This window comes from Gossypium hirsutum, chromosome A13 (assembly GCF_007990345.1).
Source record: "Gossypium hirsutum isolate 1008001.06 chromosome A13, Gossypium_hirsutum_v2.1, whole genome shotgun sequence".
Taxonomy (NCBI): domain Eukaryota; kingdom Viridiplantae; phylum Streptophyta; class Magnoliopsida; order Malvales; family Malvaceae; genus Gossypium; species Gossypium hirsutum.
Genome location: NC_053436.1, coordinates 3,221,875 through 3,237,313, shown reverse-complemented (window position 1 = coordinate 3,237,313; position 15,439 = coordinate 3,221,875). Strand labels below are relative to the sequence as shown.

The 15,439-nt window shown below is 31.3% G+C and overlaps 2 protein-coding genes across 9 annotated transcripts; both read left to right on the top strand.

Annotated features, from left to right (window-relative positions):
- The first annotated feature begins 536 nt into the window (after window positions 1-536).
- On the top strand, window positions 537-7,199 carry LOC107913511 (protein POLLEN DEFECTIVE IN GUIDANCE 1). Of its 8 annotated transcripts, none has more exons than XM_041084483.1 (13): window positions 537-608; window positions 774-820; window positions 908-1,396; window positions 2,343-2,494; window positions 2,806-2,909; window positions 3,371-3,459; window positions 3,648-3,721; window positions 4,551-4,701; window positions 4,792-4,959; window positions 5,366-5,463; window positions 5,577-5,699; window positions 5,921-5,989; window positions 6,355-7,199. In XM_041084483.1, exons 1-13 carry the CDS (start codon window positions 565-567, stop codon window positions 6,559-6,561), a joined length of 1,815 nt encoding a protein of 604 aa, XP_040940417.1. In that variant the 5' UTR covers window positions 537-564; the 3' UTR covers window positions 6,562-7,199. The 8 variants fall into 8 exon arrangements, with proteins under 8 accessions (XP_040940417.1, XP_040940414.1, XP_040940413.1 ...); XM_041084480.1 differs by having other exon boundaries at window positions 555-608; window positions 774-1,396; window positions 6,355-6,577; window positions 6,680-7,199; XM_041084479.1 differs by having other exon boundaries at window positions 555-608; window positions 774-1,396; window positions 6,355-6,577; window positions 6,677-7,199.
- A 4,706-nt stretch (window positions 7,200-11,905) lies between these two features.
- Window positions 11,906-14,140, top strand: LOC107913509 (protein RGF1 INDUCIBLE TRANSCRIPTION FACTOR 1). The gene is made up of 4 exons (XM_016842125.2): window positions 11,906-12,188; window positions 12,734-12,994; window positions 13,330-13,488; window positions 13,572-14,140. The coding sequence occupies exons 1-4, from the start codon at window positions 12,186-12,188 to the stop codon at window positions 13,812-13,814; spliced, it is 666 nt and encodes a 221-aa protein (XP_016697614.1). The 5' UTR covers window positions 11,906-12,185; the 3' UTR covers window positions 13,815-14,140.
- Window positions 14,141-15,439: the final 1,299 nt, after the last annotated feature.

Sequence of the window (15,439 nt, the reverse complement as noted above, 5' to 3'; positions counted from 1 at the left end):
ACGGTAAACTGATCTGACATGTTAAAACATTATTTTAATAAAAAAAATTTAAGTTAATTTATACAATCAGTCCCTATATTTTTCATTTTGAGCAATTTAAATTTTTTATGTTCTTTTAACTTTCATTTTTTCTTTATTTTTCATTCTCTTCTTCTTCTCTCTCTGTTTTTCTACATTCTCCATTTTTTTTGTTAAAATTAGTCCCCATACCTTTATTTTTTTGAACAATTTAATTTTTTCGAGTGAGGCGAGCTTATGAACTAATTTTATAGAAAAACTACGTTAAAAAAATAGTATACTTACACTTTATAGAATTTAAAAAAAAGTATTAAAAATTCAATAAAATTTAAAAAATGTCCATAAAAAAATTCTAAAAATAGTATTCATCACAGCCAGATTGTCATGCAAGACGGTTGTGATAGTTTTTACATACGAAGGACTAATTAAACTAAAATTTGAAACTTAAGGTGGTAAAAAGTAATTAGGGTAAAAGTGATATTCTATTAAGGAAAGAAAAATATTACGTGTAAGAAGGTGATTTGACCAAGGTCGTCACTGTCGCCAATGGCTCGTGAGATGGAACATCATCGAGCACATTACCTTGAAAGGTGAAAGCAAATTGGAAGCCAAAAAAAAAACTTGAGAGTTCCCACTTCCTCCATTCAACGTAAAAATAAATCAAATCCAAACAAGCAAATTAATTAATTAAACAAAATCTTCATTTTTTCCAAATTTTTGTTATTTATATTTTTTTTGTTTGTTCCTTTTTCTAGATTTCTCTCAGATGATTGCATAGCCACCATGGCGTTGAGATCGTCAGGTAATAGAAAGCTCTCTTTCGAGATTTTAAGCAAAACTAGATCTTTAGAAGAAGATGACCGATCTTTGTTGTATCGATCGACTTCAGATCCAACCGGACTCCAAAGCGGCGTCGCTAAGCCGTCCCGCAATAGTCGGAAGAAGAAGAAACAGAAGAAGAGGAAGGAGGCTATAGATGATTTCCCGGTAATTCCGGAAGATCCTGTGGCGGAACAGTGTGGGAACGATAGCAGTGGTACTGTAGTGGAGTCGACTTCTGAGAATTATGGGATCAGAGATAATGGGAACGTTAACAAGATCAGTTGCGTTGGCAGCGGGAGCGTCGTGGTTGTGGAGGAAAGCGTGTGTCAAAATGTTTGTGGTTTTGGGGAATTGAGGCAGAGGAATGTCATTGGCGGAGGAGAGGAGATGGCAGCGGTGGCGTCCAGGGCGGAAGAGGATCGTGCGGAGATGAATGGTTCGAAGGAGCCGTTACCCCCGGCACAGCCTGAGCCCGTGGTTAATGGGAACGTAGCGAATAAGTTGGACACAGCTGAGTCGTTGGATTGGAAGCGGCTTATGTCTGAGGATCCTAATTGTGAGCGTTTATGCATTTCCGTTCTTTTATAAACATCTTTCTATTGAACATTTTATGGAAATGTGTTTTGGTGCATGGAACATGGTAGAATAGATATGGACGAATATAAATAGAATGCTCAAATGTTGACTTTAATCAGTGTTTTCTAATCTATTCAAGAGAGGCAATTAAGAATTCAAGAAAACTATTATTACAATGAATTGGCTATATCAGCGATCATGGTTGATGGTAGAGTGTCACTCATATGTTAGTATTACTAGTTGTTGAAATGATCATAATTGATGGCTTGGAACTCTGATAAGGAGATTTTTATTGAATATAATGTATTAATTTTTAATGTAATAAGTGTAATTCACTAAAGTGGTTCTTTCCGTTCTAGAGTTTTTAGAACACAAGGTCTGATGTCCACCAAGCCTCTTCATAAACCCTAGTTGAGTCAAATCCAGAAATTTGCAAGGCTTGACCTGGAGTAGTTCTTGCGATTGAGGCATAGTTCTGTTGACATATGTAATAACAAACTTGTAGCAAACTGTGCGTCATAAATTACATAACTAGAAAAAGAAAGCTACTTATGCATGCCTCATATGGCTGAGGTTTTTGCATGCTGCACTCTTATATTTATGTTTATTGCCGAGTGCATATGTGTGTATATATATATTAAAGTTTTAACCCCTTTCTATAGTTTCGGAGCCTACACCAACAGAATCATGTAAAAGCTATGTTGGATCCAGAAAGTTAGGATTGTTCACATATAGTCTAACTAGTTGGCAGAATTTTCTATAGAGTTATGATATAAAAGAATTCTGACCTTAAGTTGGGGCTGATTGAGGGTATATTTAGCGAAACTGAGCATTATATTATATCTGCATTCTCTTGTTTATTTCAGTTATGTTTCATGTAAATGTAAGTTTAAGATATATTCTTATTTTGATTTTATGCATTTCAGATCTTTATGCAGTGCACAAATCACCGGCGAAGTACTTTTTGGATGAAATGTATAGTGGAAATTCATTGCGGAGGACCACAACACTTGGTAGTGAGAAAGAACGAGAGCGAGTGTATGATACTATCTTCCGCTTGCCATGGAGATGTGAAGTGGTAATATTAGCTTTCCCTTCTTTGATGTGGATAAAATAGGAGAGTCAAAAAGAAAAAGAAAAGATGGATTTTTTGGTAATCTCTACCTGTACCTCATCACATTATCAGTAACAAGTTTGCGTGCACTTACTATATTCATTGTTTCTTGGATTTTTCTTTTTGCCTCATCTGGTAATTATGTCTACTCTATTTTTTGTTAAAATGCTGAATTGTTGTTCTATTTCTTGTGGATTGCTTAATCAAATTGATTTATTTTGTTGTAACATTGTTTTTTTTTTGAAACATTCTCAAGTGCGGCAATCTTATTTCAGCTTATAGATGTTGGATTCTTTGTCTGCTTTGATGCGTTTCTATCCTTGTTAACTATCATGCCGACAAGGATTCTGATTAAGCTTTGGAGGTTCCTGACTGCAAGGTTAGCTATTATATATATTGTATACACACACACACTCACATACTCAGATTTATACATACTTTGGTTCATATGATTTGCTGGGAATACATGCATGCAGATGTACCGTGCAAATGTACATCTCATTTCTCATTTGAAATGATTTGCATCCCCATGCTTGTGGTGATGTCGAAACAATTCTGCCTTTTCTCTTTTAAGTTTTTCGTTGAAGTAGTAAAAGGATTCTATTAGAATTACGACTCATGCTTTCTTTTGGAAGTTTCAATAAGGCTGGCATAACGTCTGGCATCATTCTTAGAGTTCGTGCACAAAAAAAAATTATTTCTCCTTATGCTTCTTTTGTTTTAACAACATTTGTTTCTTTCAGGCTATATATTAAATCATCATATTTTTCTTTTTTGGCACATACTGCAGTTATTGTGTCTTGCAATGATTGCAAAATAACCTAACCATGTTTGTGGCAGGCAGTTCAAGAGGCTTTCTGCAGCAGAGCTGTGTGATTTTGGCTGCTTTCTTGTTCTAGCATGTGGAGTCATTCTCCTGGGCCAAACTGGTATGGCAGGACATATCACTGCCTGCATGTTTATAATAGACAATCATTAAAAATATGCATGTCATTGGTGCTTGTTAAGATTTTGAGGCTTAATTAGTGCTCTACCACTAATGGACCGAGAGAGTTTAACAAGTAATACTGTTTTCATAGGTGGTTTTATTCTCTAATTTTAGTTTTTGTCTTCCCAGATATCAGTTTAATATATCACATGATTCGTGGTCAAGGAACAATCAAACTCTATATGGTCTACAATGTGTTGGAGGTGAGAATGAACAGCTGAACCTGAATACTTTTTCAGTTACTTTGAGTGATTCAGTGATGGGCATGCATTTAAGAGCTCATATCAGAGGCTCAATATTTACTGTGAATTAAGCTATCAACTGATTTTTTTTGTCTTCCACTCTAGTAATGCTAGAGCCTAATAGACTCATGGTGATTACAATGTGGTACCTCAGTGGTGTCTATAATTGGAGCTCACACTGGTATTTCTAATGTAATGAGACACCCAACTTTAGTGGATAGGCAGCTGCTAAGGTGGTCAATGGAACATGATGATAAGACTTGGAAAACCTTGGGAAGGGATAGAGAGTGACATGTTTCTACATGTTGTGAAGCTAATGTTCTTTAACATATTGAAAATGAGAAATTTTAGCTTCCAGCCTTTTAGTCATTGAACTTGATAAGTGACTTTTGTCAAAACAATTGTTTATTTTTAAAGTTGTGAGTTGGGAAATTTCTTTTCTGAGGGAGGAATACAGAACTTCTATGTGAAGGCTATCTCAAAGCAAGGGATTAAGGTCAAGGATTTGGAGCTTGCTTAGCATGCCTGCTTACGCATAAATAAGATCTTTTCATCTGGAATATTTAAATATTAGATAGTCTTCTAGAGATATTCTTCTGGATCCAAGACTGTTAAATGACATTTATGGTTTCGTTTATTTTGTACATCTGTTGTAGGATCTTTTTCTACCATAAGAAACTAGTTTGTGTTCTTCTGTCATCTGCTTTGATTCCACTGAATTTTGCATGTATATTTTGGCTGGTATTTTGGCTGAATTCAATGTAACACTGTTTTTTGTGTCCACCTGCAGATAATTGATAAATTATGCCAAAGTTTTGGTGGAGATGTGTTTGAAACCCTATTTAATTCTGCAGAAGGACTAGCAACTTGCTCTCAGGAAAACATGAGATTCTGGATCCGTAGATTTGTTTCTGACCAAGCATTGGCTATGGCTTTCTCAAATATCCTTATATTTAAGCAATGTTCTCTCCCCCCCCCCCCCAAAAAAAAAAAAAAATTCTTGTTCAATTTGTTTCTTTGACTATCATTACTTCTTCATTCTTTTATTTTATTAGCTCAGGCAATTACTTTATCAACTTGCATCGTTGCTCATAATAACGCACTATTTGCTTTGCTGGTATCCAATAACTTTGCTGAGATAAAAAGCAATGTCTTTAAGCGCTTTAGCAAGGATAACATCCACAATCTCGCATATGCAGGTGAGTTGTTCCTTTGTACGTTTCTTTTTATGGCATTTGTGACTGCCTGACCATATTTTGGACACTTGCTGAATTTAAAGTGCAAAAAGAGCCATCACTGTAACATTTTCCTGATCATGATTTTTATTTATCTCTAGGGAAATATTGACAATATTTTCCTTTTATGTTCATTTTACTGCCATACTAATTGAAATATTAGTTAGAAAGAACAAGAAGCGACAATACATGTATTAGTTAGTGTATAATAACCAACTTGAGCACATACCAGTTCCACAAGAGAACTCATGGAAAATCATTATTAGAAACATATTATCTGCATGTTTGTCTGCATTTTCCTTTTTTCGTGTTGCTAATCTCTGTGGTCGTTTTGTTCAAATATAAACTATTGAATTATTTTCCCTGTCAGATTCAGTAGAGAGATTCCACATTTCAGCATTTCTCTTATTCGTATTAGCTCAAAATATTTTGGAAGCTCAGGGTCCTTGGTTTGAAAGCTTTCTTTTTGTAAGTACACCATAAAAAATCGTGGTACTCTATGTTTTCAGATATTTTCTTATCATAAGTACTTTACAGGACTTTGTATGGCTTGCTCATAATTTCCTTTATGAACTCTGCAGAATGCATTTGTGGTTTTCTTTTGTGAAATGTTAATTGATATCATAAAACATTCATTCCTTGCCAAATTCAATGGTATAAAGCCCATTGAATACTCAGAATTTCTTGAAGATCTCTGCAAGCAGGTACATGCTTCTTTAAGTGATAGATTCTTGATAAATCTCCCCCAAACCTGTCATTTTGGGAACAAAAGTTATTCTTGTATATCATTTCTTTTGCCATATTTCCCTCACTTGTACTTTTTCTTTTCCCTTTCGTTAATTAGCTGTTTTATTTATACGGTAAAAAAATCTTCTTTTAACTTGTTTTATTAACTTTTAAAGTAACACGATGCCAACATTTTCAGACTTTAAATATGCAAACTGAAGACAGCAAGAAAAATCTCACTTTTGTTCCTCTTGCTCCAGCTTGTGTGGTAAGAACCGGTTAATACTTTGTTCAATTGTTTTCTTTGCTCCTTCCTCCACTCTCCCCTTTTCCTTCATTTTGTTTATTGTTTACATGGGAAAAAATTGCCAATAATGTCATGGGGATAAAGCTGACATATGTTCATCGGCTATACATTTCAATGGAAGTGATAAGATATTGGTTTTGTTGGAATGCATTAGATGCTAGGCAGTAAAATGTGAGGGAAAAGCACGAAATTAACCATATTTAAAAAAGATATTGTTCAATTTCTGGTTGACCTGTAATCTCTATGTTGAATTTCTTGCTTTAAAAAGATGCTCATTAGAGAAGTATTTCAAATTAATTATTATTTTGTTGGTTTTGTTTCTTAAGGTCATTCGAGTGCTGACTCCAGTATATGCTGCTCACCTCCCATACAGCCCCTTGCTGTGGAGACTCTTTTGGATCCTTTTCTTGATTTCAGTAACCTATGTCATGCTCACAAGCCTAAAAGTAATGATCGGGATGGGCCTACAGAAACATGCAACTTGGTATGTTAATAGGTGTCGTAAAAGAAAACACCATCTTCACTTCGACTGATTCAAAACAATAAAAGGTGAATATCATAGAGAAGTTCTATTGCATTAATTTGGTGCTTCTTATCCTAAATGGGAAATATATGAAAAACCGCTCAGATTATTCGTGAAACTGGCAGCAGGATGTAACATATACATGAGATACCGCAGTCCACACCAAAAGAGCATATTGTCTAGTCTTGATACTGGGGTTTTATATATACATGGGTCTTTGGTTTACCCTCCAATTTTGTAGAGACTGATGAAACTGTTGGCTTTCGAGAGTTATTGCTCTTCATACAAAGGTTTAAGTATTACTATCCCTCCCTACTCTGCAAATGCACTCCTTCGCGTCTACTTCAAGTCTTGTTCAGAAACGAGTCCGACTTTTAAGAGTTGGAATAAAATGGTCTTATATCTACCTTTATGCTAATCACTTGTGGCATTACCCCCCTTATCGTCCGAGTCTTATGTAATCACAATGATAACATGTTATTTGAACTCGGGTTGCGAGAGTATATTTTTCTTTCAATATTTATCCATATAGTTGGAGGTTTAAAGAAAAGGTCCATGTAGGATCATATTTTGGGATAAATGTAGTAGGCAGGGATACTTGCATGTTGAGAACAACTCCAATATAAAATGTAGGTGCATATTTGATAACTTGAGTTGTATTATTTTTCATGTTTTTAAGGATTTTATATTTATATAATAGATATAATATATATGCGTGGGTTTCCCAAGTTCCGGACGAAGTAAGCGTGAATAATAATAATAATAATGTAGACAAAGGTGATGCAGGGGCTATGAGTAGGAAGGGATGTGGAATCATATCTTCAGAGTGGCCCTAGAATTTTGCAAAGTAATTATAATAGCAGGCAGACACCATATGTGAATAGCCGGGTGTTTAGAATGAAAGTTGATTTGACAAGGTTGAGTTCAAGGAAGTAGCGTATTATGGTCCCGACTTCCTTGTGCAGGTCATGCATTCAAAGGAGGGAAGGGGACCATTTCTTAGTAACATTAACCAATGTGAGTCGATCTGCAGAGGGAGTAAGTAGTGAGTGAGGGGGGCTCTGACTGAGTTTAGTAGCAACTGGTCAACTCGTTGGAATTTCTGTAACTCCTCACCCTTAATAATGTGGGTGATTACGGTTCACATGGACAATACCCAATGCATTGTGCAAATTTTGCATTAAAACGTAACAGTCAAAAACTATTTAAACAATTCTGAATTTGGGTTCAAAACTGTCATATAAATAAAAATTAATGCACTTTGCTCAAATAAGGACCAATAAAACATATATAACAAAATTATTATGTTTAATAACCATGAATCTAAGGTAAATCGTATATATGGTCAATTCTTTTTACACCATTATAGCTAAAGAAAAACAACATAAGTACAATAAACCTTAGCCCTATTGAGTAAGGTTCCCTTTGGTGCGTTTTAGTTACAATTTCCTCGATTGTCGTGCAAAGTTTTGTTTGAATAATCTGAGGTCCGCGTGTTTAAGACATTGGAGGATGAATTTCTCATTGAAAGTAAATGAGTTTAGATATTTCGATGAAACCTCATTTTACAAATATATATTTTTTTCTTTTCATTCCTATTTCAAATAATTATTAAATAAATAATTAAAATAATCATATAAATATAAATTTAATAATTATAAAAAGTAAACATCTATTACATGATTATTAACAAGTTTTTTTTTTATAAATATATAAAAATTTGATCTTTATGAGTAAATTCGAAAATTTTTATTCTTTGTTTCATCACTTTCAAAATTTTGATTCCTACAAAGGGGGCTTTAAAAGGTTTAAATTCATATTCAACATTTAGCCTAAATTTTATGACGCCATAAAATAGTTTGTTTAGTTTTTTTTTTAAAGTCCTTCAGAAGCTTTTTTTTTCCAGCTAAATCACAACTTAACAAAAAAAAAAAAGTGATTTCGGCATCCAAATCTCTTTTGAAAGTTTCTTTTAGACCAAACCAAAAACTTGGTTGCTTTTATTTTTGGAAGTTATGATTTTAAATCGAATTTAGTATTTTATATCAATAAAATAGATTTAATTCCAAATTTTATCTCTTTATTTACCAAAAATTTAGAAGTTAATCTCTTAATTCAATTTTTTAGAATTTAATTTTCATATTTTGTGAACACTGTGATGTTACTTTAGTTGTTGATAAATACATAAATTTAAGCTATTAATTTTCATTAATTTATTATATAAATTATTGAACTCTTAATTTTTATTAATTTTTTGCATATAAATTATTGACGACTTATTTTGTGGGCAATTATTAACTTTTCAATTTCATAAAATACGAAAACTAAACTCCGGCAAATTAAAATAAGAATAACTTTTCAATTTTAGGAACTTCATAATTAGACCACACAAAATATGTAATTTAATGAATTTTCAATTGTAAGGGGTTAGATTTGTATATGATTTTAATATAATATTTTTTTTACATATTTAGATTAAATTAAAAATAATTTTATTAATTTATTTCTACTTTCTAATATTATATTCAAAATAAATATTTTAATACATTTATGCTAAATACTAAAAATTAAAAAAATCTCAAATTTTCATAACAGGAATATTCAAAAATACTTTTTTTTCTAAACTAAATTTTTTAGTACAGCAACAACAATGCTAACCTCGACCCTAAAAACAAAGGGAAGAAAAAAAAACGTAAACGTCTTAAAGCATCTTTTATAAAGCCAGATTTTGGAGGTAACTGAAGAAGTTTCTATTCATGTGCCTTTTTTCTATTTCATTAAAATTTTCACATTAATTTCGTAATATTAAAAATTTTAATTCTAATATGAATATAGATATTTATATTATAGTTATAATTTTTTTAATTATTTGAATAATAAATAAGTTAATATGTTTTAAAAAAAATTGAAAATATTTTTAAATATTAATATTTGTTTATTATTCAAGTCATGACTTAACAACTTAAATTGAAGTTTTTTTTTCTTTTTACATTGGTCCCCAAACTATGATTATACTTTACATTAATCTCTAAATTTCAAAATATTTTAATTGAGTCTTAAAAATATTAGTATCAATGTAATATATATATATATATATTAATCATGTCCTTTTGTTAGCTTGAATGTCAACTTGAACGATAAATCTTAGCTCTAATTTAATGCAGAGAATATTTAGAACACGCGGATCAAATTTTAAACATGTATGCATCTATTACATGAACAATTTGTATTTGGTATGTCAAAGAAAAAAAGTTTCCTAAATTTTGATTTATTTTCTTTTAATATGCAAATTTAAACTTTTCATATAGTAGGTAAACACATGTTTAAAATTTTATATACGTGTTTTAAATGTGCTCCGCATCAGATTTAAACTGATATTTAACTCTCAAGTTAATGTTGAATAAAAGAAGGACTAGATTGATATGATATCGATACTTTAAAGATTTAATCAACACACTTTAAAATTTAAATTATAGGTAGATTGGATTTTTTTTTTTGAATTTCAAAATAAGGGTTCATGCTTGGATTCAATTTTTAGGTGATTTATTTTGGTAGAAAGTGAAATTTAACTTGGTTTTTTTATATTAATTAATGAAATTATGTCTAGTTCAATTATTTAGTATATACTCAATAATAATTACTCAATAGAATTATGTGATAAATATGAGTATAAGTTAAGCTATTATTTATCAAAAAAAATTGACTAAAAATATATAATTTATAATTTAAACTTAAGAGTAGATTTCTATATACGTTCTGTTTTTTTTTTGATACGCTACTTAGAACTACCTATAATCCCTTAAATAGGAGGATAATAGGCTTAAACGCACTCAAACTCACGTCCTTTTGCATTGATAACAATATACCAATAAGGTAATTTTACAACTCCACCCATTGGTGAAATACATCCACTTTTTGAGTCTTAATCTCAATAGTGATAAATATGATGAGTCAAAAATGACGATCAAATTAGTCCATTATAACTTGACAAATTTACTACCTTTTTTGGGGTTTGGAATATATTTGTTTCAACTCAACTTTGATTTTCTTTTTTTCTCAATAAAACAAAATAAAGTTCTTTAAGTAACATTTTGAATTTTCTCTTATTAAATATTGGAAAAAATTTGTGATTTTAAATTAATTTACTATATACATAAAATTTATTAGTTTAAATTTAAATTTTAATATATTTTATCCTCAAAATTAGAATCTCTTTTGCATCATAAAAATACTGAATTTAATTAATTAATAATAAAATTTTAAAAAATGGCCTAGGGTTTTGGTAAGATATCATTCATTCTTAGATTTGCATTTTCAGAATTTCTGAGCAAATTTAGAAAAAAAATTCCTTTTTTGAGAATTGGACAGCCTTTTCTTTCTTTTTTCAATTTCTTATAATGTCCCTACTAAATGTCAAATTTCTTCATGTTTCCAACCTATCTTCATTCTTTCAAGGGACTATGTTGTCATTTCATTACACCTTGATTTAGGTTTTCTTTTAAGCATATTGTCTTAATTGATTTGACTTTTTTTCTTCGTAGAAGAAGAGAAATTATTGTATGAATCTTTCTCATGTTTCGTTCAATTATTTTATGTTACACTTAAAAAAAATAAATTCTCCGCATCAGATTTTATTTGATGAGTCGATGTCCTATCAAATTAAGATCGAGACGAGAATTTTAATTAATCTGAAATAAAAAAACAAAATTATGCTACATTTAATATAATATAATTATAAATAATATAACTAATTTTAAAAATTATTGCAAGAATCAATTAGAGGAATGACAAAAGACCATATATAAAATCTTTAATTCACATTAATTTCGAATTTAATCTCTGGAAAACCCTTTTATCTCCTTTTTTTTTAATTATTATTTGAAAATAAAAATTAAGAGTTAATCTATTAGAGTTTGACTTTTTTTGTGAAATCATGAAATTTAATTATTTCCCAAAATTTGGAAAATAAATGATAATGATAATAATTTATATTATTGGGTTTTAATTTTCAAAAAATCAAGTAAAATTAATTAATTAATAAATAGCTTTTGAAAATTTCACCCCTGATAAGGTGCTTTTACCAATATAATTTATCTTTTTTACTTATAATAATAATTAGTTATTTAAAAAGAAAACACACACATTTTTAGTTAAATATTAATATCTTTTAATAAATTATTTCATTAAAAAAACATAAATTTATTTTTTATAATAATTTCGAGAAAATAATCCAAAATTTCCAGCAAAATTACTTGTTTAAAACAAAATAAATGTAATAAATTAACAGCCGTCCGATCAAGTTTTAACTCACTAGTCAGAATGATTTTATTAACCTTTCCCGCCTAGGGTAGGTCACTTCATTTTCTTTAGCAAATATACAATTTTTTTTTCTCTCGATTTTCCATTTTTATTTTTATTTTTTTAAATATCTTTTTACTGCACATTCCTTTATATCACTCTTTCCACATTCTGTAGGCTTCTCTTCTTACTCTCTCTTCTTCTTCTTCTTCTCTTTTTTTTTTCCTTTTTTTTTGAATTACTTTCTCTCAACTTTCTTGCCAAATTCTAATTTGAAAAGTGTTATTCATTGGAGTACTGATCAGAGCATATATATCGGATTCAAAGCAAAGGAAAATGGTGAGAATTTGGTTTCTTTCACTAACTGTTGGTTGTCTCTTTCAAATTTTTTTTTTCTGTTAAACATAATCTCACGTGTTGAATAAAGGGTACGTGTTTTTCTTTTTAGTGTTTGTTGTTATCTGGCTATAATGGTCTGTTTGTTTCCCAGGAAAAAAATTATATGAACACAAGGAAATATTATTATTTTTTGTGCAGCTTTGTTCTACTCATTAAAACAAAAAGAAAAAAAACAACCCTGTATTGGCTTCTTTGGTTTATTTAATTTTGTTAAAACGTTTAACCTTTCATGAATTCAGCATCTTTTAATAGTTTGTATTAGAATTCTGTCAATGTTTTGTTGTAATTTTTTATGAATTATACTCATTCTGGTATATTCACAGTTAAATGTTGAATCTTGCTATTGAATTCATCCATTGCTTAGAGTACTTGTTATCAAATCTATAATCTTGGAATCAATTGTAAATCTAGAAGCTTTGAAAGTTCCTGACTTTTACAAGCTTTTTTTAATATTATTCCGCTGAATTAGAATTTGGTTATTGCAGGTGGGTTGTGAATTATACTTAAAGGATAAAACAGATTGGCTTATTCCCCTTCTTCAAACTGAGTTCTTTGGCCCTTGCTCTGATCATCGAGACCTTAGGAAAAACGAGAAAAATGTGTTCTGCATCGATTGTAATCTCGAATTTTGCCGGCATTGTAAGGTTCATAGCCAACATCTTTCACTTCAGATCTGCAAATATGTGTATCAAGATGTTGTTCGCCTTCAAGATATGCAGAAACATATTGATTGTTCCAGAATTCAGGTATTTTTTTCCAATGCTCTTATCGGCCTTTTAATTATGAAACTTTCATACTAATTGTAATGAATTCAATTGACCTTATTGCTTTGGTAGTATCATAGATGTGGTCAAAAAGATTGTTTTTTTGGGGTAAATCACTAATTAGGATCCATATATAATGTGTTTTTGATTAAACTACTTGTTGAATCATATCATTATGTTTCAAGAATCATCCAAATGATTGCTTTGATTGCCACTTTTTTTTTTTCTCTTTTGATAAACTTTTCCAGCAATTTGATATGATACATAGTTTCATGACACTACTGACACTACTGTAATGATTTTTAATCGTTTGCCAGACATACAAAATCAATGGTGAAAAAGCTGTGCATTTGAACCCTCGGCCTCAAGCTAAAGATGCCAAACCATCAACAAAATCGAAAACTGGTGCTGCCTGCGAAGCTTGTGGAAGATACCTTCAAGACCCTCCTAATAGATTTTGCTCTATCGCATGCAAGGTATTTAAATTCAACCCCATTTTTTCACCACTTGAATTCCCTCATTATTTTCCTTTTACCTGAATCATAAACAAATGTTTCAGGTCTCAGCTGTGCAGCCTGGAAACCGAACTGATAAAATCGAATTGCCGATACGAGAATTCCCTCATGTTTCATGGAAATACAATAAAAATTCACCCGAAATAAGTACAGAAGAAAAGCAATCATCTCTTTCATCAACTGATGTTTCTGAGGAGACAAAGACATGGGTGACCAAAAGTCTATTAAAGCCTAGGAAAAGAGTGAAGAAAAGGAAAGGCATTCCTCATAGAGCTCCTGTCAGCTAATAACTCAAGAGTTTTTGGTAGATACTCAACAAAGGGTACTTAAAATAGCTTTTAACAGTTGGATCAAATCATACATTTTTTTTTTTTGGCAATGAATTGAAGTTGGTGTTCAAGATTAGACCCTCATTTTGGAACTTAGTTGGGTTGGTTGAGAAAGGCAGTCCCACAATACCATTAAAGACTGATATCTTTTTGTTTTGGTTCTTGTTGAGATTGTACAGCATGTGAAAATGGTATTGAATTGAAGTTGATGGGCTGCATATAACAATGTTTTCAAAAACCTATTGTATCTACCCCTCCTTTGACAGGTTTCATTGGATCTATTATATGATTTTGTTCTTCTTTCGGTGGCATTCTTTTTTCATGGTTTCAATAGTATATTATTCCTTATTACACCCTTAATCACTATTTTCCTAAATATAATAATAAAATTTATTTCAAGGGTTAATATAATTCTATGCACTGTTAGTAAAACATACCATAAAGGTAAGTTTGAGTTGTAGCATTTATATTTCTTTTTTCTTTTTCAAGCTACAACTTGAATACATTGGGGGCCTAATAGTATATGATGGGAATGTTTGTAATAGAGTTGGCATTGAGTGATGGTTTTCCCTTAAAAAGATTTGGTTCATTGTTACAATCTTCGTCGGTTTTAGGTAAATGGGGTGTTATATTGGTGTAATGTATGTTAAGCTTTGTATATCTTAAAATTGGGACCCTCAGTCTTCTTACATTATGGGAACAATGTCTTGTTTAAAATTTGTTTTTTTTTTTTTGAAATTTTGGGGGTAGATAGGAAGGTGGCAGACAAAAAGAGCAGAAAAAAAGGGTGGGGGATGGAGAGGAAGGGAGAATCCTACGAACCAAGCAAGGAACGAGGTAAAAGAAAGAAAATAAAGTGAAAAATAGAGGGAGAGCACAGCAGCAGCAGCAGCAGCAAGCATGTTGCACATGGCATGGTCTAAACTTTTTCCACATTGTTTTTTGCAGGGAATTGTCTGTCACTATTTCTATTACTAACATTAAGTATTTTGATATTTCTCCTAAGAAGATACGGGCATTTCCCCAGTTTTGTTATATATATATATATCAGCCGCAATGAAAGATGGATCGGATTAGAGAGGTTTGGGTACACTCTTAGATTCTTGCAAGATGAAAGTAAATTATGGGGTGCTAAAGCTTATATTTCAATAAACATATAATGTTCAAATTAATGACTTGATCACTGTCACGGACTTAAGATTCTTGCCTCAGAATCCGTGCGGCCTTAGGCAGTTTCTTACTCCAAAAACGCCTAAGTCAGCCTAACTTCCACAAAAGAAGGATTCAACAGAATTCCTCCCAAAAACACAACTCAAGCGAAAGCAACTCAAAGCCAACAAGATGAAAGAAGAATGAGACAAGAACAAGCCAGGGAAAATAAGAACACAAGAGAGAAAAGTTTGAGTGAATGCTCTCAAGAATTCTTCTTACTCAAAACTCAAGTGATTTACAATGAGGGAAGAGGTCTCTTATTTATAGTTGAGCCTCCCCAAATCCAACGGTACAAAATTAAGTACATCAACGGCTATGATTAAAGGGCACCTACCACCAAATCTTTAAGAATATAAAATCATTATTTTATA

Coding starts and splice junctions, on each gene's coding strand:
- LOC107913511 (XM_041084480.1), top strand. CDS start 565: ATGGCTCGTGAGATGGAACATCATCGAGCACATTACCTTGAAAG. Junction 1,397..2,342: donor TATGTCTGAGGATCCTAATT/GTGAGCGTTTAT, acceptor TATGCATTTCAG/ATCTTTATGCAGTGCACAAA. Junction 3,460..3,647: donor CATTCTCCTGGGCCAAACTG/GTATGGCAGGAC, acceptor TTGTCTTCCCAG/ATATCAGTTTAATATATCAC.
- LOC107913509 (XM_016842125.2), top strand. Junction 12,995..13,329: donor TTGATTGTTCCAGAATTCAG/GTATTTTTTTCC, acceptor ATCGTTTGCCAG/ACATACAAAATCAATGGTGA. Junction 13,489..13,571: donor TTTGCTCTATCGCATGCAAG/GTATTTAAATTC, acceptor CAAATGTTTCAG/GTCTCAGCTGTGCAGCCTGG.